This window comes from Zea mays, chromosome 7, assembly GCF_902167145.1.
Source record: "Zea mays cultivar B73 chromosome 7, Zm-B73-REFERENCE-NAM-5.0, whole genome shotgun sequence".
In the NCBI taxonomy this organism is placed as follows: domain Eukaryota; kingdom Viridiplantae; phylum Streptophyta; class Magnoliopsida; order Poales; family Poaceae; genus Zea; species Zea mays.
In genome coordinates this window covers 123,466,840-123,492,244 of record NC_050102.1, presented here as the reverse complement: position 1 = coordinate 123,492,244, position 25,405 = coordinate 123,466,840, and the positions used below count along the sequence as shown (strand labels likewise).

Here is a 25,405-nt window from a genome sequence, read left to right as displayed (position 1 = left end):
AGATCGAGTTGTCCGAGAGGCTGGACGCGCTTCCCGGGGATGATCCCATGGAAAGGCGCAGCGCCCGCCCGGACCGAGGACAGATCGATTCGCAGAAGCCCGAGGGTCTCGGCGTAGATGATGTTGAGGCTGTTGCCTCCGTCCATGAGGGCCTTGGTGAGCCTGACGTCACCGATGACGGGGTCGACGACGAGCGGGTATTTCCCCGGGCTCGGCACATGGTCGGGGTGGTCGACTTGGTCGAAGGTGATGGGCTTGTCGGACCAGTCTAGGTAGACTGGTGCCGCCACCTTCACCGAACAGACCTCCCAGCGCTCTTGCTTGCGGTGCCGAGCCGAGGCGTTCGCCGCTTGCCCGCCGTAGATCATGAAGCAGTCGCGGACCTCGGGGAACTCTCCTGCCTGGTGATCTTCCTTCTTGTCGTCGTCGCGAGCCCTGCCACCCTCCGCGGGTACAATGGGGGTCGGCCCTGTGGAAGTGGCACCGAAGCATGATGCACTCCTCAAGGGTGTGCTTGACGGGCCCCTGGTGGTAGGGGCATGGCTCCTTGAGCATCTTGTCGAAGAGGTTGGCACCTCCGGGAGGTTTCCGAGGGCTCTTGTACTCGGCGGCGGCGACAAGGTCCGCGTCGGCGGCGTCGCGTTTCGCTTGCGACTTCTTCTTGCCCTTCTTCCTGGCGCCGCGCTGAGTTGACGCCTCGGGGGCATCTTCCGATGGGCGGCCCCGGGGCTGCTTGTCCTCCCGGAAGATAGCCTCGACCGCCTCCTGGCCGGAGGCGAACTTGGTGGCGATGTCCATCAGCTCGCTCGCACTGGTGGGGGTCTTGCGACCCAGCTTGCTCACCAGGTCGCGGCAGGTGGTGCCGGCGAGGAACGCGCCGATTACATCCGAGTCGGTGATGTTGGGTAGCTCGGTGCGCTGCTTCGAGAATCGTCGGATGTAGTCCCGGAGAGACTCTCCCGGCTGCTGTCGGCAGCTTTGGAGGTCCCAAGAATTCCCGGGGCGCACGTACGTGCCCTGGAAATTGCCGGCGAAAGCTTGGACTAGGTCGTCCCAGTTGGAGATCTGCCCTGGAGGCAGGTGCTCCAACCAGGCGCGAGCGGTGTCGGAGAAGAACAGGGGGAGGTTGCGGATGATGAGGTTGTCGTCATCCGTTCCACCCAGTTGGCAGGCCAGACGGTAGTCCGCGAGCCATAGTTCCGGTCTCGTCTCCCCCGAGTACTTTGTGATAGTAGTCGGGGGTCGGAACCAGGTCGGGAACGGCGCCCGTCGTATGGCCCGACTGAATGCCTGCGGACCGGGTGGTTCGGGCGAGGGACTCTGATCCTCCCCGCTGTCGTAGCGTCCCCCACGCCTGGGGTGGTAGCCTCGGCGCACCCTCTCGTCGAGGTGGGCCCGACGGTCGTGGTGATGGTGCTCGTTGCCGAGGCGACCCGGGGCCACAGGCGCTGTGTTGCGCGTGCGCCCGGTGTAGACCGAGGCTTCCCGCATGAATTGGGAAGTCGCGGCATGATGTTCCGAGGGGTACCCCTACCTTCGGGAGGCGGAGCTCTCGGCCCGCCGGACCGCGGCGCCTTCCAGGAGATCCTTGAGCTCTCCCTGGATTCGCCGCCCCTCGGTGGTTGATGGCTTCGGCATCACGCGGAGAAGCATCGCTGCTACAGCCAGGTTCTGGCAGACCCCACTGGACGCGGGTGGTGGCCTGACCCTGACATCGTTAGTGATGCGGTGCTGGAAGCCCTGGGGTAGATGACGCATTTCTCTGGCCGGAGGTTGGCCCGCCCATGCCTGCCCGACGTCCCGGCGGATTGGCTCCAGCGCTCCTGCTCCCTCGTCGAGCCTGGCCTGTACCCCGCGGATTTGCTCGAGCTGTGGGTCGTGACCTCCCGCCGGAACGGGGACCACAACTAGCTCCCGTGGGATGTCAACGCGAGGCACCGGCCTAGGGAGATCACCGTCCTCCGGCATGCCGAGATGGTTGCCTTCGGAGGGACCCCTAGATCGACGTGGAAACATCCGCGGCTCGGGCCGCAGTCCTCGTCGCCGAGGCTACGGCTACCGTCGGAACAGTCGGAAAGGCAGTAGTCGCATGCGGTCATGAAGTCCTGCATGGCACTGGGATTGCCAAGTCCGGATAAATCCCAACAGAAGCTGGGCTCGTCGTCTTCCTCGGACCCAGAGGGCCCGTGGGTCGAGACATCCATCAACCGGTCCCAAGGTGATCGCATACGAAACCCCAGAGGGTTCGGACTCGCCTCTGCGAGAGCGTCCGCCAAAGCGGAGCCGCTAGGCGGGTCGAGGCTGAATCCGAAAGGCGGGGGATGGGAATCGGTCGGTACCTCTTTATCGACGGGCGGTGATGAAGTCACCTCGGGGACTGACTGCACCGTCGTCTCAGGTACGAGGGTGACACCCAGCAAGCCTTCCGCGAGCGCGCAGGCGTCGTCTGTTTGCTTGGGATTGGCGTGTCGCGGGGAGACAGCGCTCGTCTTCGTCTCAAGCACGAGGTCGATGCCCGGCGCGCCCCCCGTTGGGGTGCTGGCATTGTCGACTCGCTCGACGGCCGACGAGGCCCTGCCTCCTGCTTGGCCTTGGTTGCCCCGCCTCCTCCTCCGTCGGCGGGGAAGAGGACAGGGCGAGCTCGAAGGTTGTTCTTCCACCACGCGGGGAAGACGTCGTCGATCCCGCCGCCAGCGGGCGGACTATCGGCCGCCATCGTCGCTGTCGCCCGGCGGTGGAAAGAGTATCATGTTGTAGCTGCCGTCGAGGGACATGAACTCAAGGCTCCCGAAACGGAGCACCGTCCCGGGCCGGAGAGGTTGCTGGAGACTGCCCATCTGGAGCTTGACAGGAAGCTGTTCGTCAACACGCAGCAGGCCCCTACCTGGCGTGCCAACTGTCGGCGTTTCGAGACCGGGGGGTCCCTGAACCGACGAGTGAAGTGTCGCCGCGTGCCCCAGCCCAGATGGGTCGGCGCGAGGCCGAGCGCGAAGGGGGGAAGTGAGGTGGCCGGAGACGTGCGTGATAGAGGTGGAAATCCCGCGGCCTTCGTGTTCGTCCCGCGCCCAGGTCGGGTGCGCTTGCAGTAGGGGGTTACAAGCGTCCACACGGGGGAGGGAGCGAGCGGCCTCACGCGAGCGCCTGTCTCGTCCTCGTCCCCGCGCGGCCAACCCTCTCTAAGAGGGCCCTGGTCCTTCCTTTTATAGGCGTAAGGAGAGGATCCAGGTGTACAATGGGGGTGCAGCAGAGTGCTACGTGTCTAGCGGAGGAGAGCTAGCGCCCTAAGTACACGCCATCGTGGCGGCCGGAGAGATTTTGGCGCCCGGTTTGTGTGATGTCGTGGCCGTCAGAGGAGCGCTGGAGCCTGGCGGAGGGACAGCTATCGGGGCCGTCGAGTCCTTGCTGACGTCCTCTTGCTTCCGTAAGGGGGCCGAGAGCCGCCATCGTCAGGGAGCGTGCGGGGCGCCATCATTGCCTATCTGGCGGAGCGAGCCAGATGGGACGCCGGTCTTGTTCCCTGTAGCCTGAGTCAGCTTGGAGTAGGGTAATGATGGCGCCTCCCGTTGACGTGGCCGGCCTGCGCCTTAGGTTGGGGCGATGTGGAGGCTCCTCCGAGGTCGGGGTCGAGTCCGTCTTCCGTGGCCGAGGTCGAGTCCGAGCCCCTAGGTCGGGTGAGGCGGAGTTCGTCGTCTTCCGGGGCTTAGCCCGAGCCCGAGCCCTGGGTCGGGCTTAGCCCGAGTCCGAGCCCTGGGTCGGGCGGAGCGGAGTTCACCGTCTTCCGGGGCTTAGCCCGAGTCCGAGCCCTGGGTCGGGCGGAGCGGAGTTCGCCATTTTCCGGGGCTTAGCCCGAGTCCGAGCCCTGGGTCGGGCAGAGCAGAGTTCGCCGTCTTCCGGGGCTTAGCCCGAGTCCGAGCCCTAGGTCGGGCAGAGCGGAGCTTCCTATGGTGCGTGCGGCCGGACCTGACTGCCTGTCAGCCTCACTCTGTCAAGTGGCACCGCAGTCGGAGCGGCGCAGGCGGCGCTGTCTTTCTGTCAGACCGGTCAGTGGAGCGGCGAAGTGACGGCGGTCACTTTGGCTCTATCGGCTGAGGGGCGCGCGTCGGGATAAAGGTGTCAGGCCACCTTTGCATTAAATGCTCCTGCGATTTGGTCGGTCGGTGCGGCGATTTGGTCAGGGTTGCTTCTTGGCGAAGACAGGGCCTCGGGCGAGCCGGAAATATGTTCGCCGCTGGAGGGGGGCCTCGGGCGAGGCGGAGATCCTCCGGGGTCGGCTTCCCTTGTCCGAGGCTAGGCTCGGGCGGGGCGTGATCGAGTCCCTTGAATGGACTGATCTCTGACTTAATCGCACCCATCCGGCCTTTGCAGCTTTATGCTGATGGGGGTTACCAGCTGAGAATTAGGAGCTTTGAGGGTACCCCTAATTATGGTCCCCGACAGATACTGTTATCTCGATTATGTTGATGATCTTGTGACACTCTAGGGGGCTCAGGCCTTTTTCTAGAGTACCTCTCCGTAAGACCTGTTCGTGGAGTTACCACCCGGGATAACAGTGCAACCATGAGGGTGGAATGGGACGCCCTTAGCTGATTAATTGGATGAACCTAGGGGTGTAGTTGGCTTTGCCTGAGGGCCGTCAATGGGGGATGGGGCGTAGTGCTCGCTCTACCAAGGGGGGTGCAGAGGTTCTTTCGATTTGGTTTTGTTAGTCACCCACCTTGGGGAGGTGTACTGTGTTTGTACGACTGGCGAAACCTAACGAGAAGCTATGCACCAGGGGAGTCTTTGTAAAGGTTACGTAGTGTATCCCTAGCCATTCACCTCGATAGTGAAGATTGGGTTTGTACAACCCAAGCTGGAAAGGGATCACGACTTGTGGGTAAAGTGTACAACCTCTGCAGAGTGTTAAAAACTGGTATATCAGCCGAGCTCACGGTTAAGAGCAGCCTTGGGGTCCTCTTTGATTAGAAGAACTCTGGATATTTTTATGATGATGGTTAATAATGATGATATAAGTATGATCTCTGGTATCTCCTCTTTGAGGGAGTACTTGAGGGTAATAACTGGGTTTATTACTAAAACTTGGATCTACTAATAATAACAAATACTTGACCAACTAAAAGCAACTGCTTACCCTCAACCCCACATACAGCTTGTCCACCTTACCCAAACGGGACATTTGCTGAGTACGTTGATGTGTACTCACCTTTGCTTTACAAACCACCCCACCCTAGGTTGTCCCCACTGTACTCAGTGCTCAAGAGGTGATGCTGGCAACATGGAAGATTTCGAGGAGTTCCAGGACTACGACGAGTTCTAGTTCTTTCTTAGTGGCAAACCCTCAGTCAGTTGCCTGTGTAGGCTTCTACATTTCGTTTCTCCGCACTTTGATGTTTATGTTAAAAACAATGGTTATGTATTAGACTCTATGGATGTCTTGGACATCTTGATGTAACTAAGTACCTTTTCGTTATTTAACCCGAGCATTGTGTTATGATGTCCAATTATGTAATCGTTGTGTACGTGAGTTTCTGATCCTGGCACGTACATGGTTCGCATTCGGTTTGCCTTCCAAAACCGGGTGTGACATAAGTGGTATCAAAGCCCATGTTGACTGTAGGACCACTAACCTAGACTAGAATGGTCGCCCTAAGGACTATAGACCCCTACTCTTACCTTGACCTTAGAGTCCTTTAAAAAGTTGGTCATCTTGACCAACTCTATGTTATCTACTTATCTCACAAAATTTTGTCTCACTTTTCTTTCCGGTTACTTTCTGGTCTTATAGTTCTACTCTCACTCTTGTGCGTACGATGTCTTTTATAGATGGCTCATATTAGATGCACTGCACGTAGGTCTGTGATCCCCTTTTTGCCTTCTCGCATGGCGGAGCGTCCACTGTGTCGCACGGTGCCAGGTCAGTCCAGTCACTTGGAGAGACTGCATCGTCGCCTGCACGAGGAGCAGGAGTGCCGACGCCAGGAGCAAGAGCAGCAGGACTCTTCCCCCTCGCCAAAGTAGGAGGTGGAGTCTATGAGGCCGCCTTCCCCTGCACCTCAACCAGAGATGCCCCTGCACCACCATAGGGCATACCGGCTGCTGGAGGAGACCCTGACGGAGATGGAGACGATGATGCCGCTGGTGGCAGTTCGAGCCACGGCACAGAGCTCTCGAAGGAGCTAGGGCCGAGGGATGGATCGCTAGACCCATCACTCGTGATGCTGCTCACGGGTGTCACTTCCACGACGCTCTCGATACCCTACTGCGTCGGGCCTTCGACCGACACACTTGGTCCATCGAGTACTGTTGTGTAGTCTACCAGCATCGTCGCGGGTTATACCCGGACTAGTGGGAGGCTATATGCTTGGTGCATCGACCGGACGATGATCTCTGGGGTGCAGAGGCCTTCTCAGAGCACTATTCTATTACTGAGAGGGATACTGTCGAGGTATCCATGCAAGATGCAGCACGACGGGCACTTTCTTAGTATTGCTCGTTGTTCAGCGTGGTAGCTGATGACCTTGACCTGAAGTACTACCCTCGTCGTTCGACCGGTAGTGCTAGAGGTGTTATTGTCTCGCTAGTCGGTGAGGGCAATCCCAGGCTGAACAGCATGGTCAACCTGGCCGCCGTGCTCAAGACAGTGTTGGACCACGCCCTTGACGAGTTGGGCAAGGTTCGGGCAGAGGTTGCGGAATTGTGTGCTGAATGCGCAGCATGCCACTATCTGGATGGTGGTTCTCCCGCCCCTATCGGGATTCAGCACCCTTACCATTCACCGCCCCGTGGTCGCTTCGACTATGGTACCCCAAACTGCAGGACCCGAATAGATTTGTATCCCTAGATCGACAGAGTCAGAGTGTAATAATGCTTAGTTCAGTGTCTTGGTCTAGTCAGTTTTAGTTAGAGTTAGTTTGCTTATCTTATGTTGGATGCTTGTTATGATGGACATGTACTGAAGTTGGATCTTTGTAATGATTATCACCAAGGTGTGGGTATCCCCTGCAACTTGGTGTAGTTATTAATAAAGTCAGTCATTTAGTTGGGTAATCCATTTATTTCCACTTTCCTCTTTATCTGAGAAGTTGTCAGTGAAGGTGGCCATTTGTTCAGTGCTATGAAGATTTTCTATACATCTTTTCTTATGCTGAAAGACTGTAGAGGCAGATTTGATATGTGTGTGATTTCTGCAGATGTCTAAGAACAGGCGCAGAGGTGCGAGGCGTGCTCAGCCAGAACAGCAGGCACCCCAAGAAGAGGCAGCCCCACAGCAACATTTGCCACTGCCACCCCTGATGACCATTGAGCAAATGTTCTTGATGCAGACTCAAGTTGTCCAAGCAATTGGATAGACTCTAGCAGCGATGCAGCAGGTGCAGCAGCAGCCACCACCACCTCAGCCTCAGGTGCAAGTTCAGATGCCACAAGTGCCTAGAGACAAGCGGGCAAAATTCATGAGGGGCCATCCCCCAGTCTTTGCCCATTCTGCTGACCCCATGGATGCCGAAGATTGGTTGCGTACCATGGAGCATGAGTTGCACACTGCCCAGTGCAACGATCATGAGAAGGGTTGTATGGTCCCCGACAACTGAGGGGAGCAGCACAGTCTTGGTGGGAGTCTTACCTTGCCACCCATGCCAACCCTGAAGCCATCACTTAGGAAGAATTCAGGGACAACTTCCGTCGCTACCATGTTCCCAAGGGACTGATGATAGTAAGGAAGGAGGAGTTTCTCACCTTGAAGCAAGGTCCCCTATCCGTCAGTGAGTACAGGGATAAGTTTCTATAGCTGTCGCGTTATGCCCCAGAAGATGTCAACACGGATGCCAAGAGGCAGTACCGCTTCTTGAGAGGATTGGTTGATCCCCTCCACTATCAGCTGATGAACCACACATTCCCTACCTTCCAGCATCTGATCAACAGAGCAATCATGACTGAAAGGAAGCATCAGGAGATGGAGGACAGGAAACGTAAGATTGGTGGATCTCAGGTCAGGAGTAGCAGTCGTCCTCGCTACTCAGGCAACCCACCTCAGCCATTCAAGCAAGGTCACCAGCACCAGCACCAACATCAGCGTCAGAACTAGCAGCAGCAGTACTAGAGGCAGTTTCCTCAGCAGAAGCAGCAGTACTGTCAGAGTAACCAGCAAGGAGGAAATCAATATCAGCGTCAGAGCAACTAGGCAGCCCGTCTTGCTGCCCCAGCAACCAACCAGAGCAACCAAGCAGCGCCAGCGCAAGGAGGAAGTCGTGCATGTTTCCACTGTGAGGAACAAGGCCATTAGGCAAATCATTGCCCAAAGAAAGCAGCTCAGCAGCAGCCAGCTCCCAATGCCCCAGTCAGGCACGATGTAATGCAGCAAGGAGGCAACAACCTTGGGCAACCTCGTGCCCAGTATGGAAAGGTGAACCACTTGGAGGCCGACACAGTCCAGGAGACTCCAGGAGTGGCACTAGGTACGTTTTCAGTCGAGTACCATTCTGCAAATGTGTTATTTGATACTGGAGCAACACATTCTTTTGTGACTGCATCATGGGTAGAATCACATAATATACCAGTAGCACCCATGTATCCACCTATGAGGGTTAGTTCAGTTGGTGGAAGAACCCAAACAGATAGATTGTGCCCTAGTGCAAGAGTCCAAATAAGGGGGTAGAGTTCCCCGCTGATCTAATAGTTATGGGTAACTAGGATACAACTATAGATGTCATCCTAGGGATGAATTGGCTAACCAAGTATCAAGCCAGTCTTAGTTGTGACAAGAGAACGGTGAAGTTAGTGTCCCTATCAGGAGAAGAGGTGTTAGTGGAGTTGGTCTTGTCTGGATCAAGGAAAGGGAGTTGTCACTAAGTCACCGCCCATGTTGAGGAGATTAAACCATTAGGGGCTATCAATGTAGTATCAGATTTCCCAGATGTGTTTCCTGAGGAGTTACCAGGTATGCCACCGGAAAGGAAGGTGGAATTCGCCATAGAGCTTATACCGGGCACCGCCCCTATTTCCAAGAGAGCCTATCGAATGTCCAGGCCAGAATTGGTGGAACTCAAGAAGCAGATTGATGAGTTTTTAGAGAAAGGTTACATCAGACCAAGTACCTCGCCTTGGGTAGCCCTAGTGCTATTTGTGGAGAAGGACGGAACAAAGAGGATGTGCATTGACTACAGGTCCTTGAATGAGGTTACAATCAAGAACAAGTACCCCCTGCCTAGAATTGAAGATTTATTCGATCAGTTGAGAGGAGCCAGTGTGTTTTCGAAGATAGATCTGAGGTCAGGCTACCATCAGCTCAGAATCTGACCCTCGGATATACCGAAGACAGCATTTATCACCAAGTATGGACTATATGAGTTCACGGTCATGTCCTTCGGTTTAACGAATGCGCCAGCTTATTTCATGTACTTGATGAACAGTGTGTTCATGGACTACCTCGACAAGTTCGTAGTAGTGTTCATTGATGATATCCTTATATATTCCCAGAATGAGCAAGAGCATGAGGAGCATTTGAGGAAAGTACTTCAGAGATTATGAGAGTGTTAGTTGTATGCCAAGCTCAGCAAGTGCGAGTTCTGGATCAGTGAAGTCCTGTTCTTGGGTCACATTATAAACCGAGAGGGATTGGCTATAGATCCGAAGAAGGTAACAACTATCTTGGACTGGAAAGCACCAAAAGATGTCCGAGGAATCAAGAGTTTCATCGAAATGGCTGGTTATTATCGGCGTTTCATTGAAGGTTTCTCCAAGATTGCCAGGCCAATGACAGCCTTGTTGGCAAAGAAGGTTGAGTTCAAGTGGACCCCAGCTTGCCAGAAGTCCTTTGAGACATTGAAGGAGAAGTTGACAACGGCACCAGTACTGATTCTGCCAGATGTTTACAAGCCATTCTCAGTATATTGTGATGCTTTGTACACTGGACTGGGATGTGTGTTGATGCAGGAAGGGAAAGTAGTGGCATACTCGTCCCAATAGTTGAAGATTCATGAGAAGAATTACCCTACTCATGATCTGGAATTAGCAGTCGTGGTTCATGCATTGAAGACCTGGAGGCATTATCTGCATGGGCAGAAGTGTGATATCTACACGGATCATAAGAGTCTCAAGTACATATTCACTCAGTCAGAGTTAAACATGAGGCAGCGAAGATGGCTAGAATTGATCAAAGATTATGAGCTAGAGATTCATTATCACCCAGGCAAAGCAAATGTGGTTGTAGATGCTTTGAGCAGAAAGAGTCAAGTCAATATGTTGGCCGCTCACCCGATGCTGTATGAGCTAGCGAAGGAGTTCAATAGGTTGAGTCTTGGATTTCTGAACAACACCCAAGGAGTGACAATTGAGTTGGAACCCACTCTAGAGCAAGACATCAGGAAAGGCCAGAAGGATGATGAGAAGATCAACGAGATCCAGCAGTTGATCATAGATGGAAAAGGCAAGGATTTTCGTGAAGATGCAGAAGGAGTGGTACGGTTCAAGGATAGACTGTGTGTTCCCGACATCAAATCGATCTGGGAACTGATTCTCAAAGAAGCTCATGAGACAGTCTACTCTATACACCCTGGTAGTGAGAAGATGTACCAAGACCTGAAGAAAAGATTCTGGTGGTACGGTATGAAAAGAGAGATAGCAGAGTATGTGGCAGTATGTGACAGTTGTTAGAGGATTAAAGCAGAACATCAAAGACCTGCAGGATTGTTGCAACCGTTGCAGATTCCTCAGTGGAAATGGGATGAGATCAGAATGGACTTTATAGTTAGTTTGCCTCGCACTCGTACTGGTTATGACTCTATATGGGTAGTAGTGGACCGTTTGACAAAGGCAGCCCATTTCATACCAGTCAAGACCACCTATAACAGTGCGGTGTTGGCCGAACTATACATGTCTCGGATTGTGTGCTTGCATGGCATTCCGAAGAAGATAGTATCCGATAGAGGCACTCAGTTTACCTCTCATTTTTTGCAGCAGTTGCATAAAGCTTTGGGCACACACTTGAATTTCAGCTCAGCTTATCACCCGCAGACAGATGGTCAAACAGAGATGACCAATCAGATTCTTGAAGATATGTTGAGGGCTTGCGCATTGCAAGACAAGATAGGTTGGGACAAGAGTTTACCATATGCAGAATTCTCTTACAACAACAGCTATCAGGCCAGTTTGAAGATGTCACCATTCGAAGCGCTTTATGGGAGGAATTGCAGAACTCCACTGCATTGGGACCAACCTGGTGAAAGACAGATGTTCGATCTAGATATTTTGCTTGAAGCCGAAGAGAATATTAGAATGGTCCGAGAAAATTTGGAAGCAGCACAGTGCAGACAGCGAAGCTATGCTGATACCCGAAGAAGAGAACTGAGTTTTGAAGTAGGAGACTATGTCTATTTGAAGGTGTCACCCATCAGAGGAACCAAAAGGTTTGGAGTCAAAGGCAAGCTAGCACCTCGATACATCGGACCATACCAGATTCAAGTAAGGCGTGGAGAAGTGGCATATCAACTCAGTTTACCAGAAAATCTGTCCGTTGTACACGATGTGTTCCATGTGTCTGAGTTGAAGAAATGATTGAGGGTGCCAGAAGAGCAGTTGCCAACAGAGGATCTTGAAGTTCAAGAGGATTTGACCTATATTGAGAAGCCAACTCAGATTCTGGAGACAGCAGATCGGGTAACCCGGAGAAGTACCATAAGGATGTGCAAAGTCAGATGGGGCCACCACTCAGAAGAAGAAGCAACCTGGGAACGAGAAGATGATTTGAAAGCCAAGTACCCTGAACTCTTCGCTAGCTAGCCCTGAATCTCGAGGGCGAGATTCTTTTAAGGGGGATAGGTCTGTAACACCATGAATTTGGAGGTATAAAATTTCTTTCTAATTATCATCCAAATTCAGGTGTTACTCTTCTCTCTCTCACCCTAGGTTTTATCTCTCTCTAAATCCTCTCTCCCTTTTTCCCTTTTAAGTAGAATTAAGCTTAAGTTAGGGGGTTTTAATTATTTATTTTTGCCAAAATATTATGAGTCATGACATGTTGCATCATGTTGAGCTTAAATATTCTTTGAAGTGTTGCACATGTTTGAACTAATTTGAATTTGAAACCTAATTTGAAGTTGGAATTTAAAACCTAGAGAAAAGAAATAGAAAAGGAATTAGAAAATCCAGAGAAAAAGAAAAAGGAAATGCAGCCGAGCCGGCCCAACTTGGCCCAGCCAGGCCGCGCGCTCGCACGCCCGCGCCGCTTGACAGGTGGGATCCACCTGTCAACGGCAGCTTCCTCTCCCGCACGCTCTCTCTCTCTCTTGATCTCTCTGCCCGGTGGGGCCAACCTGTCGGTGCTAGTCGTTTTCCCCTCCACGCCTCTCTTCCCTCTCTGCCTCGCGGGCCCGTTCTGCCAGGCGCTGAGCCGTTGTCCCACGTGCCCTCTCTCCCTTTCTCTCTCTGCGCCGTGGGCCTTCCCTATCAGTTCCGCCCTCCCCACGCCCACCGTGGACCAGCGCGTGTGCACTCACGCACGTCGCCGAAATTCTTGGCCACGACGCCCGCCCACGCGCCCCAGCTCCCTTTTTGAGCCCCGCCAGCGCCTGCACTCACTCCCTCACCTCATTTCGCACAGCTCCGCCCTCTCTCGCGCTACGCCCACGTCGCCAGACGCCACCGGAGACCCACGCGCGCTTCCCAGGCCATCTAGCTCGCCAGAGACCGCACCAAGCCACCCCGAGCTCCGCCCCGAGGTGAGACACCTTTGCCCATGCTTAATTTCCCCAATTTTGCTCTGTGCTCGGCCAATTTTGGCTTCGCCGGTGTTCGACCGTGGCGGTCCACCGCGCCCACGCGGTGACAGGCCAATTTAGCCCGGTCCAGTGCCCCGGTGTTGATCCCTGTGTTACCCCTGCCTCAGCTGAAGCTATCCCAGGCCTTAGCGCGCCTCAAACCCCCTCCCCGCGGCCGGAATCCCTCACCGGAGTTCCTCCGGTCTGCCTGAGACCTTCTCCCCGCCGTTCTCCCCTCTTTGTCCTCAGATTCGTGGCCTTTTCCTCGTCACTGAGTTCGTCGTAGCATTCTCTCCCTCTCTGCCCAATCCCGGCGACCCCGGAGCCACCCTAGCACGCACCTGTCCCAATTCCGGCGACTTCACCGCCGCGGAGAGGAGCAGCGCCGCTCGCAGTCGTTCATCCTTCCCCGGTCTGATTTCCCCCGTCCGATCTTGATCGCACGGCCCAGATCGCGGATACCGCTTCGCGCACATGCGCCCTGTGCCCCTGGCCCACCTATCAGCGCCCGTGTCCCCTAGCGTTGGGCCCGCTCGGTCAGTGCGCTCTCCCCCTCGGTCGCTGACACCCCCTGGCCCGCCTGTCAGCGCTCGCCCGCCCGCGCGCTCGCCCTCGGCCGCAGATCTAATCTCGGCCGTCGGTTTCTAATCTAACGGTTTGAATCGCCCGATACCCCTTCGCGCGGTAATTTTATTGAAGAAACCCTCGGTTTGTTTAGAATTAACTCGCCATCCCTGGTTTTCGTGCGTAGACCCCTGTATTCTTGTAGATTGAACCCTGGACTTTTAAATATTCATAGAACTAGACCTAATTTCATATTTTGAATTTCTAAACTTGTTTATTTCATATCTTTTGCATATGAACTCCAAATTTAGTGATTTAAATTACAAAATGTTCATGGGATTATTCTCTGTTTAAATAAATTAGTTTCAGTTGCTGTCTGCATATTCTAATTTTTATGGTTAATTATGAAATAGTGTAGGTGTAGATTTATTTATTTAATAAAAATAAATAAAAGGAGAACCCTAGAGATTTAAACATGTTTAATCTGATAAAATTAATAATGAGTATTACATGAATTCATCCCTAGTCTAACTTTTAGGTCACAATAAAATAAATTAAACTATGTTATGTATTGGTGGGCAACACTTAAAGAAATAATAATCTATTTCCAAAGTAAGTTGGTTTATGTTGTAGTTCATATTATACTTTAATCTCATTTTTCCTTATTTAGTATTGTGACTTTTTAAGATGTATTCCTATGTTTGAACATGTTTTGGTGTGTTGTTCATTTGTACTTTCCAAATGTATTGAATGCATGCTCGCTTTATTTAGACAACGAGCAGTCCGAGGTTCCTGAGTGTGTTCTTGGAGACCTCCCTGAGCAACAACCTGGTGAAGGCAAGTGTCCTCTGACCTATTATGTCCTATATACTTTATGGTTCACTGTCCCGCATTACATTACTTAAACCTAAGGACTGACTAGCTTTCTAATTACCTCATCCTTGTTTACATCTTTGGGTTATCATGGTTAGCATTTTGCTATTGCCTTAACTTAATCAAAGAACATGATGTGAACATTTATGATACGATACTGTTATCTCGATTATGTTGATGATCTTGCGACACTCTAGGGGGCTCAGGCCTTTTTCCTGAGTACCTCTCCGTAAGGACCTGTTCATGGAGTGACCACCCGGGATAACAGTGCAACCATGAGGGTGGAATGGGACACCCTTAGCTGATTAATTGGATGAACCTGGGGTGTAGTTGGCTTTGCTTGAGGGTCGTCAATGGGGGTCGGGGCGTAGTGCTCGCTCTACCAAGGGGGTGCAGAGGTTCTTTCGATTTGGTTTTGTTAGTCACCCACCTTGGAGAGGTGTACTGCGTTTGTACGACTGGCAAAACCTAATGAGCAGCTATGCACCAGGGGAGTCTTTGTAAAGGTTGCGTAGTGTATCCCTGGCCATTCACCTCGGTAGTAAAGATCGGGTCTGTACAACCCAGGCTGGAAAGGGATCACAACTTGTGGGTAAGGTGTACAACCTCTGCAGAGTGTTAAAAACTGGTATATCAGCTGAGCTCACGGTTAAGAGAATCCTTGGTATCCTCTTTGATTAGAAGAACTCTGTATATTTTTATGATGATGGTTAATAATGATGATATAAGTTTGATCTCTGGTATCTCCTCTTTGAGGGAGTACTTGAGGGTAATAACTGGGTTTATTACTAAAACTTGGCTCTACTAATAATAACAAATACTTGACCAACTAAAAGCAATTGCTAACCCTCAACCCCACATACGGCTTGTCCACCTTAGCCAAACGGGACATTTGCTGAGTACGTTGATGTGTACTCACCCTTGCTTTACAAACCACCCCACCCTAGATTGTCCCCACTGTACTCAGTGCTCAGGAGGTGATGCTGGCAACATGGAAGATTTCGAGGAGTTCTAGGACTACGACATGTTACACGTTAAATCACTCGAAGTATCCAAGTTTCAACATAATACTTCACTTTATCATTTTTATGTGGGGACTTAAGGTTATCTTATTATAGAATGTTTATTAGTCTTGGTAACTTATTTGTAATTTTGTGTCTATACTAGAATATTTTATAAATTTAATTGTATTTTGATGATTTTCTGTAGAAAGAAATTAATAATACACAAGTAGCCTCAGAAATTAATGAAATTTTACAGAGGCACATCATATGTCTATATATAATCCTCAAAAATGTTTGGACCATAAAATCTACAATACATTAACATTTCTTCTATTTCACTTTCACTTGTTGCGTGGGTTACACGAGAAATCACTCTAAGTATCCAAGTTTTAACTAATCAATACTTCACTTTATCATTTTCATATAGGGACTTAAGATTATCTTCTTATAGAATGTTTATTAGTGTTGGTAACTTATTTACAATTTTTTGTCCACACTATAATATTTTATGAACTTAATTGTATTTTATTGATTTTCTCTAGAAAGAAATTAATAATACACAAATAGCCCTACAAATTCATGAAATTTTACGGAGGCATAACACATGTTCACATGTAATCTAAAAAATTAGACTAAAGGAGTAACTAAATGATTACAACAACCGTGATATGTGTGGAATGGTGTCTTACACGGTATCCGATAAAAAAGTCTGTCATCGACGGTATTCATATCCGACTAGTTTTGTATTCGACACACGACTATATGTATTTGCATCAAAAACATCTGTATTTGTATTCATATCTGAAGTTATTTGTATTCAAATCCGAATCCGAATAAAAATACGAAAACAAATATGGTTTTGATGATAACTATATATATTCGATCCGATTACACCCGTATGGAGAAAGGAGAAATTGACATGTAGGACAGTTTTTTTTTGGGTGCCACCCATTGCCCACCGGCACCACGATCGTTCTCACTACGGCAGCCGACGGACACTGAAATTGGTGTGAGCGGCGTCAATGCGGGCTGAAGCTGCGCGTGTTTGGAAGAGTCGACAATACAGTTAGAGCATCTCCAAAAGTGTGACCTATAAAAATGACCTATAATTTAAGAATATGTATAATTTATCAGTTTTAGTCATCAACAAAATATTTTGCCCTAACAGTAAAACCTAAAATCTAGATTATAAGGCAACACATTACAGTGCAGTATATTTGAGGCACTTAAAAATAAAAATAAACTAATTTCCCTAGGAAAATAAAATTTCATTGAAAAATAAGGTTGCCAAACTAGCCCTTATAAATAAGGTATTGTTGGAGTAGTTTTTTATGCGTAGAGTCCTATATCTCTACTATATTAAAGCACCAGTTTCAACGGTCATTCCACATCATCTTTTTACAAATAACCCCTCATATCTATTTCAAATTAACCCGCTGCACGTCCGTCACCTCCGTGCAACCCAGCACGGGCCCGCTAGGCCCGACGCACACGGGCCGCAGCTCGTGCCTAGGCACCGGGCTGTTGGCCGTGCCAGGCCGGCCCGTTAGCCCGTCGGACCATTTGGTTAAATCAGCATAAAATGTTTAAAAAGTGGTGCAGTAGGTGGGGTTCGAACCCATGCCCTGATGACAGAAGGGCAACCCTGCACGGGCCTGCTAGGCCCGACGCGCGCGGGCCGTAGCTCCTGCCTAGGCACCGGCCTGCTGACCGGGCCGGATCGGCCCGTTAGTCCGTCGGACCATTTGGTTAAATCAGCATAAAATGTTTAAAAAGTGGTGCAGGATGTGGGTTTCGAATCCATACCCTGATGAAAGAAGGGCAACCCTGCACGGGCCTACTAGGCCCGACGCATGCGGGCTGCAACTCCTGCCTAGGCACCGGCCTGCTGACCGTGTCAAGCCAGCTCGTTAGCCCGTCGGACCATTTGACTAAATCAGCATACAATGTTTAAAAAGTGGTACAGGAGGTGGGGTTTGAACCCACGCCCTAATGAAAGAAGGGCAACCCTGCACAGGCCTGCTAGGCCTGACGCACGTGGGCCGCAACTCCTGCCTAGGCACCAGCCTGCTGACCGTACCGGGCCGGTCCGTTAGCCAGTCGGACCATTTGGTTAAATCAACATAAAAAAGTGGTGCGGGAGGTGGGGTTCGAACCCACACCCTAATAAAAGAAGGATGAAAGACACCGATTGAAGTCGTCTAATCAGTAGAACATAATGCTCAGATATTTTTAATATTTTATATAAATTGTACATATGTATATACGATTTTTTGTAAAATAAAAAATATAATCGTGCTAGTCCGGAATTGTACCAAGACATATTGGATGGAGTAAACAGAACATCAGTTAGTCAAATAAAAAATATTATATGAAGAGCGTAGACAATTAATAAAAAATCTTGAGACCTTTTTGGTGAATAGTTTACGTGGGTATTGTTGTGAGCCGTCGTAACGCACGAGCAACTAACTAGTTTTAATTTAAGACACCAGTTTGAGACATTGTTGAAGATGCTCTTGACTGTAGAAATTAGCTGATCTGATAATGTCGTGCTGTATTATCTAGTTAGTGTCGATGATAAATATCTTCGTCGTTGTTTCATATCAGGCGAACTTTCGAAAATAAAGTAAAAGAACTGAATAATGAAAGGTGCAGGTCACTCGTGGAAAAGCGTGAACGAAAGCAACTGGTAAAACAAGTGCATCGATATACGAAAATAGCAGGCAGACGAATCAATGAGCAGCGTATACAAAACCTACCGCTGATCAGATCATAACAATAATGTAAGTATGTAACCAGGAAGACGATAAGAATCCGCAACAACGATCTCCATCACCTGTACAGAGCTACAACGAGCCTACTAAACATGTACGTACGACGACAGCGGCGGGCAGGGAGCAGAGCAGAGCACCGAGCGCGCGTGCATGGCTCCGCTCCTAAACGACGCGATGGTGGATCAAGCGTACCCGCCCTTCCACCCGCCGCGGTAGGCGTTGTCTCTGCGGTTGTTCCTGAAGGCGCAGCAGCCGACGGAGTAGACGATGATGATGAAGACGAGGAAGACGATGCAGACGACGGCGACGCGCTTCCAGTTCCGCTGGAACGTGGCCACCACGCCGGCCTTGCACGACTGGCAGTTGTAGCAGAGCGCCGAGGCGTCGTTGCTCCAGGTCTTGCAGTCCGGGTCCGTCGAGTTGGTGGTCACCGGCGTCCAGTCCGTGCCGCCGACGTAGGTGTAGCCGCAGCTGGTGGGGGGCTTGCAGCAGCCAGACTGCAGGGAGAAGACATGACAGATGAGTCTTTGAAACACGGGCACATATAGAGCATATGGGCGCTTCGCTAACCCTAATACATATTAGCCACGGTCACATTCACATCATGTTGCTTATTAGTGCGTAGATAATAAGCAGGTAATTCAATTTAATTTAATTTGCTGATGATTATTCCAAATGGAGCAGCATCGTGAGATGTTTGAGTTTTGCAACCATAAAAAAGCCCGGTGAAAGCGCACCAGAGCGTTGAAATGTAGGCATGTGTGCTAGGAACGAAAATTCATGCCCCAATAATGCAACGGTCAGAGCATTGGGAGCAGTTCAGACTTGAGAGCCGGTACTAATAGTTGATTTGGACTCAAGAAACCATCAAACCACTATCCTATATATAAACTACCACAGGAGTAATCCTTTGACAGTATCAACGACGACGCTTGGATTTATTTAGGTCAAGTCTTGGAAGCCAAATAAAAAGCCTAAGTATTAGCTAACTATGGTCTAGCAAATAAAATAGAGACTAATCGATAAGTAAAATTTATTAGAAAAAATAAAATTTTAATTAATCGAGTCTATTATGTATTCCAAATAAACCCTATATGTGTATGCACAATCGTGCAAGTAACCATCACTGTCGCCCTAGATAAGTTTTTTGCGTTTGGCACTGGCGGATTGGCTTCCAATGTCACATCACAATTCTCAACCACTACAAAAGTAACAAAAACGACACGTGAAAAAGATCTTTAATCTGTGTATGTATCTATGGATGGCAGACATACGGATCAATACATACGGTTTTGACGTGAACGATAGATAGTTAATAATTACCTCGATGGGGGAGAGGCTGGAACTCATGAACTGGGCGACGGTCTCGTTCTTGTCCTGCAGGCTCTTGCAGACCTTGGAGTCCTGGAGGCAGCTCCTGATCCGGTCCCAGTTCCTGGTGTTCTCGACGCGCTTCTGCAGCCAGTTGGAGTAGTCCCCGAGGCGGTACTCCTTGTATCCGCGGCCGGAGACGGCCTCGCCGGCGCCCCTGTTGGTGACGACGAAGGCGAAGACGGTGAAGCAGAAGAGGACGAGGATGAGGACGAACATGGCGAGGAGGTAGGCCCAGAGCAGCCAGGTGACGCGGCAGCAGGCGCCGACGAGGCCCGCCAGGGAGACGGCGAGGAGGAAGGCCCCCAGCGCGATGACGGGCGCCGAGAGGTAGCGCTCGCACTCGGTGCCGTCGGCGCGGTGGCCCAGCCAGATGCCCGCGCCCAGGATCGGGACGGAGAGCAGGAAGGTGACGAAGTTTAGGACCCCGATCAGGTTGTTGCTCAGCCGGAAGGCCATGGCCGCTGGCCGCCGCCGCGAGCTAGCTGGAGTAGGGGTTGGGTTGGGAGTTGGGGGGCCGCTGGCAGGGTGCGTGCGGTTTTGCTTGGGTCGGTGGTGACTCGGGACGGGGACGCCGTGTTGGGTTGATGGTTTCGGGGGCGTGGTGGGCGGGCGTATATGTAGGCCTTGGTTGGAGCGGGAGGGAGGGAGGAAGGAACCGTCGAAAGTTCGTGGGCTTTTTGGGTGGGGGAGTTGGAACGGTTGGGATGGAAAATGGAGGCGGCCCTGCACAGGAGGGCCGAGGGGACGAGTGCACGCGCAAGCGTATTGACCGGCCGGGAACGCAGACTTGGCTTCGTTTCGTTTTCGTCTCTTAAACGTGTGTTCGGATGATAACCTCCGTAGCAGGGCGGGTGTTTGAGTGCAATGGATGCAAGATTTTTTTTTTATCAGTTCACGCGTTGGAGTCGCTGTCAATGAACGTTGGCGGTCTTCAAGTTGATAACGACCTGCAGGCACAAACACACACGACACGAACCGCCGGAGCTGAGAAGACGAACGAAAGTGACGGTATAGGTATCTGCCATCCACGCGCTGTAAAAGTACAAGGTATCCTCTCGTACGTTTTTCTCCTCTACCCTGCATCGTCAGTTCGTGACTTACGCCTGTGATGAGTATGATGGAGTGCGGATCCATCTTACGCGTAGTCTCGTGATCCCGGGCCGGGCGGACAACAACGACGACGATGATGACGAGAACGCTGGCTGTACGGAACGAGGGGCAGAGCGATACGGGTGCACACAGGCATACTACGGACCTGTTTAGTTTGATGCCTAACTTGCCATACTTTGTCTAACTTTTCTGTTTAAGGTTAAGAGCCTGTTTGATATTACGCCTAAACTGCCACCTCCTGCCACACTTCTGCTGCTGCAGCTGTGGCAGCCGAATTCGACCGCCGCAGCTTAGGCGCGGCGCGGCGCCGCGCGTTAGAAACCAAACTGACCCTAATTCTTCAATTCGAACGACTACTTTTAAGTAAAGTGTGGCACATTTAGCCACGAACCAAACAGCTCCTACGTGTAAACACAGTGATCCTGCCTGCATAACGCGGAATCTGTCTATTCGGGGCTCTACTGATTGTAAGATGTGACGTTGGCCACCTGTTCTTTCTTTTCCTCCCTCTGGTAGAGAGCAAACCAAACAGGTGCTTCATCCTTTCCTTCGTCCCGAACGAGAAACTGCACGGCATCCTTTAGAGAGTCACGGTGAAATCTGGCCCATGGAAAGATTCTGCGCTATGGCCGAAGCCCAACTTGACAGTTTTTTTTTTTTTTTTTTGAGCGGGGACGGGCCGGGGTGGCGGTTGTTTCAATGTTTCGTGCTCCTCCGTCATTCGAAACCATTCGATTTCGCTCCATGCAAACCGTTTTTTTTTGCACCATCAGACCTCATTCTTTCATTGTTTTTCTACGTATATACCTCTATTGAGCAAACGTTGGAGCTAAGTAGCCACAATAACATGCTAAATGCAGGCACACAAAAGCAGCGGCGACAATTAGAGTACCATGATAGGTAGGAGACTTGGTACGCGCCTAATTGAGATGGTAAAAAAGAAATAGTGCCCAGTAGAAATTTAGAGCTAGACTTGATATTGGATAATTCGAGATTTTTTTGTAAATCTGGCTGGACGTCATCATTCATAGAATAAATAATTGTTTACCATGTGTATAAGAACATGGCACCCACACCGGCCCGTTTTACCGGTTAGCAAAACATGGGACCTATCATCGCATGTTAAATTACACTAGATAAAAAAATAAAATGTGAGTAAATTTCTTCCCTATTCCTGTGTTCTGAATGTAGTCAAATACATAGTTTGTAGAGTCGTCCCAGTAAAAATGAACATAACAGGAGATGCTTTAACTGCAAGCATGTATTTCCTACTCACAATAACTTGAGACAAGACAGTGAATTACTACCTAATAAAATCTTGAAATACCAAACACAAATCCTTTCGTTTACACACGTCAGTCATATGTATATGTACCTCTCCATCCGATTAAAGTTACGAAGAGTAAAAGCATTAATTTAACTAAATAATTAACATTAGATTTTTAGTTAATTATATTTATATACCATACTTATTTAATGCCATAAACCTTTATAATTTTGCGCTCTATATTGAATCTAAAAAATTCGAAATAACTTATAATTTGGAATAGAGAAAATATAGAACACCTACATAAAAGAAAAGAACCAAAAGAAAAGATAGTATATTCCACTGTTATAGAACAAAATACACCACACCGCGCCATACAATACAAACATTTTATGACTTCAAGGATTTCCACCGAAGTTAGAACCATGACCATACCCCTGGCCAGTCCCTATACCCACCAACCCATTGCCCGACCCACTACCCTCCCCATACACAGATCCCGACCCGCTCCCACCGCCCTGCCCGTACCCTTGCCCGCCGCCAGAGCCCGCAGAAGAGCCGGCCGCCGACCCAGTGGAGCCCGCGGACGATCCGGCACTCGATCCGGCGGACGAGCTGGCCCCTCCAACGGATATAGACCCAGACCTAGACCCTGAGGTAGATCCCACCACAGGCGCCGACCCAGACCCAGAGCCAGACCCAGACACCGACACTCCTCCGGTACCTGCGCCGACGCCGAGGCCCAGTCCAAGCCCGAGGCCCAGCCCGTCGCCTCCGCCGCCACCGCCGCCGCCCAGGCCGATGCCGAGGCTCTTCCTCGCCACGCGGCCCTGCGCGAGGCCGCAGGACAGCGAGCACACCAGAGCCGCCAGCGCTAGAGCGCTCGCAGCCGCAGCCGCAGCGCCCCTGCCGCCGCCTCCTGCCATCGATCCCACCACCTCGAACTCGATCCGCAGACGACCACGCGCGCTCGAAGTCTCGGACACTTGGGCTCACCGGTGCGGTGCAGAAAGCCGCTGGCGTGCTGCTCGATCGCTTATATATTATATAGGAGCCGGCGCGCATGATGCGCGGCGCCAAGAGGAACCGACGGGGGACGACAGCTTTGGCCGCGAGACGTACCGCAAAGCGCGCGCGATCATGTGGGCGTGGGCGACCGTGGTGTTGGGGAGCGATCATGGATGGAGCAGTGCTGCCGCTGTGCCGAAAAGGCGCGCGACGCGAGTGCGCGGAGTGGTTGTGATGACGGGGGGGAGTGCGCTGAAAGCTGCACGTACTACGTCGTCTGCGGGAAGGTGTGTGGCCGGCGTTTGTTGCGTGATCGATGTGATGCTTGGGTCCTGATCCCGATCGAGTCCGCCTGAAGTTAGGCAAGATGGTTTCAGTGAGCAGTCAGTTCAGTGGCGATGTCGTTCGAAGTCGCTGGGATTGACTTTGGATTCAGCGAGGGCGGCAGGCGGACAGATCGAGCTGGAGGCGCATGCAGCTGATTGGCAAAATTTCCCCCGTAATTTGCTCCCAGTTTAGGGCTTTGTTTGGGAGAAGGGGTTGAATGTGGTGTAATTTAAGTTAATTTACACTTCAATCCACTCCAATACTTAGATTAAGGTGAATACGAGAATAAGGCCTAACAACCACTTTACGTCGCATGCAAAAAGGGCCGGCAGCGACAAAACCAGCCGCCCACTGCACTGGAGGCATGGCATGTTCGCGAGCACGCGCGGCAGGCCGCCACTGTTCTAGCTAAAACTCACACTGTGCTCATCAAAGTAAAGGCACAGCTCGCAGCCACACGTCCGACGCACACGCACGGAGGCTCCAGAGCGAACACGCGCGCATCGTCCTGGTCGAGCTCCTGATGATACGAATACGATCGAACAACCGTGGGTTTGCCCAAGCAAGTCTGTATCGCACAGGACATAGCAAACTGTTCGCAGGCAATATAATACACAGATCAACAAAACAAGACATGATGGAGGAATGGACTTGGGATCGGAAAGCTAGCTTCAGGGCGTGGTCCTCTGGAAGTAGTTCAAGTGCCGGATCAAGTGCTTCATCGTCTGCAGGTTCTATTTCAGCCTCCGACTGCAGTTCATTCACACGCTGAGACCAGTGCCGGCCGGGGGCTAGTAGTGCAAGATCAATTAAGCGTAGGGGTCGTCTAGCGCTAGCTGGATCTCCAAGTGGGCAACATCACGCTGAGGTGTTGATACATAGGCTATAGCACGAAGTAGGAAGAAGAGGACAAGCAGTATGCCGATAAGGCTTACAGGTAAGCTTCCACTTCGATCATACATGCATCCAGAATCTTCGAGCGGTATCTGTTCCATCACAGCACAGTGCGTCCTCTTCATTCCTACAGTGTTCAGCAGCCCCATATCTCCTTTTGCGCCGTCCTTACTCCACTTACTATACTCTAACAAGATGAAGATATCAACTGCACCACTCTGAATTCAGCCGTCCAATGGCCACACCACGACCACAAGTTTCGCCTTTCGTGAGCCAAAAAAGAAAAAAAAACTATGAGTATTTCTATACGTGAACCCCCAACCCCTGCTTTTGGGTCCTATAAACGCCACTGCGCTTGCTGCGCTCTGGAGCACCAGCAGGAGAGTCCCGGAGCTGGAAGAAGAAGATACAGAGCGCATGCTCCTGTGAACATACACCACTGAACCCATAGAAAGCAGCACACAGTCTGCATAGGTGCATTGTTGTTCCGGCCTCTCCTAGAGGAAAGGAAGGTCAGGACTCAGGAGGATGCCTCGAGCCCCGACCATGACCGCTTTCCTTGTCGCCGTGCTTGCCGCCCTCGTTCTCACGTCCGAGGGCCGCGTTTCTCGGAAGGACCTGGGCATCGACCTCGGCGGTGGCAGCGGGGCAGGCATCGGGATCGGTGCTGGGATTAGCATTGGCATAGGCGGTGGTGGTGGTGCCGGTGGCTCTGGCTCTGGCTCGGCGTCTGGCTCCGGCTCCGGCTCCGGCTCGGCCTCAGGTTCCGGGTCCAGTGCGGGCTCTGGTGCAGGATCGTATGCTGGATCTGGCGCCGGCGCCGGCTCTGGCTCTGGCTCTGGTGCGGGTTCAGGAGCTGGGTCCGGAGCGGGTTCGGGTTCAGGGTACGGGCAAGGGCAAGGGTCTGGATATGGCGAAGGGCATGGGTCGGGCCAGGGACAGGGTTCTGGGTCTGGCTCGGGATACGGTCAGGGAAGTGGATCCGGTCGAGGATCTGGCTACGGCGAAGGCTCCGGTTCCGGCTCTGGCCAAGGATCAGGATCCGGCTACGGCGAAGGCTCCGGTTCCGGCTCTGGCCAAGGATCAGGATCCGGCTACGGTGAAGGTTACGGCTCCGGTCATGGCCAAGGATCTGGATACGGTGAGGGTTCAGGAAGAGGATACGGAGAAGGTTCAGGCTCAGGCTACGGCGAGGGACACGGCTACGGCTACGGCTCTGGTTCTGGGCATGTGGCAAATAAACATGACTGAACAATGTTCTCTGAGCTCTGATGTTCTCTTCTCTTTCTGTGTATCCATCCATATACATAAATAAGTACACGTTACCAACTGTGGACAAAGAACTGTACTCTCTCTCTCTCCTCAAAGCATTTCCTATATAGCTGTTCAAGATACTGTTTTTCATTATAGACTACACTTTTTATGGAATGTGGTTTAAAATAAGAGATATGAATGGAT

At 51.3% G+C, this 25,405-nt stretch overlaps 3 protein-coding genes across 3 annotated transcripts; 1 reads left to right on the top strand and 2 right to left on the bottom strand.

Moving 5' to 3' along the window:
- Positions 1-17,859: 17,859 nt before the first annotated feature.
- LOC542202 (senescence-associated protein DH) lies at positions 17,860-19,927 on the bottom strand. The gene is made up of 2 exons (NM_001111815.2): positions 19,291-19,927; positions 17,860-18,464 (listed from the first exon to the last, which is right to left on the bottom strand). The coding sequence occupies exons 1-2, from the start codon at positions 19,795-19,797 to the stop codon at positions 18,150-18,152; spliced, it is 822 nt and encodes a 273-aa protein (NP_001105285.1). The 5' UTR covers positions 19,798-19,927; the 3' UTR covers positions 17,860-18,149.
- Positions 19,928-22,038: 2,111 nt separating this feature from the next.
- LOC100382354 (uncharacterized) lies at positions 22,039-22,958 on the bottom strand. The gene has a single exon (NM_001175100.1). The coding sequence runs from the start codon at positions 22,895-22,897 to the stop codon at positions 22,364-22,366; it is 534 nt and encodes a 177-aa protein (NP_001168571.1). The 5' UTR covers positions 22,898-22,958; the 3' UTR covers positions 22,039-22,363.
- A 1,358-nt stretch (positions 22,959-24,316) lies between these two features.
- LOC100277901 (uncharacterized) lies at positions 24,317-25,370 on the top strand. Its single transcript, NM_001151348.2, has one exon. It carries the CDS (start codon positions 24,476-24,478, stop codon positions 25,196-25,198), a length of 723 nt encoding a protein of 240 aa, NP_001144820.2. The 5' UTR covers positions 24,317-24,475; the 3' UTR covers positions 25,199-25,370.
- The last annotated feature ends 35 nt before the right edge of the window (positions 25,371-25,405 follow it).

What these genes read in the sequence shown, in the direction of transcription:
- LOC100382354 (NM_001175100.1), bottom strand. Translation starts at nt 22,897, where the DNA reads ATGATCGCTCCCCAACACCACGGTCGCCCACGCCCACATGATCGCGCG.
- LOC542202 (NM_001111815.2), bottom strand. Translation starts at nt 19,797, where the DNA reads ATGGCCTTCCGGCTGAGCAACAACCTGATCGGGGTCCTAAACTTCGTC. An exon ending in CCAGCCTCTCCCCCATCGAG is followed by an intron (nt 18,465 to 19,290) that starts GTAATTATTAAC and finishes TTCTCCCTGCAG; the next exon opens with TCTGGCTGCTGCAAGCCCCC.
- LOC100277901 (NM_001151348.2), top strand. Translation starts at nt 24,476, where the DNA reads ATGCCTCGAGCCCCGACCATGACCGCTTTCCTTGTCGCCGTGCTTGCC.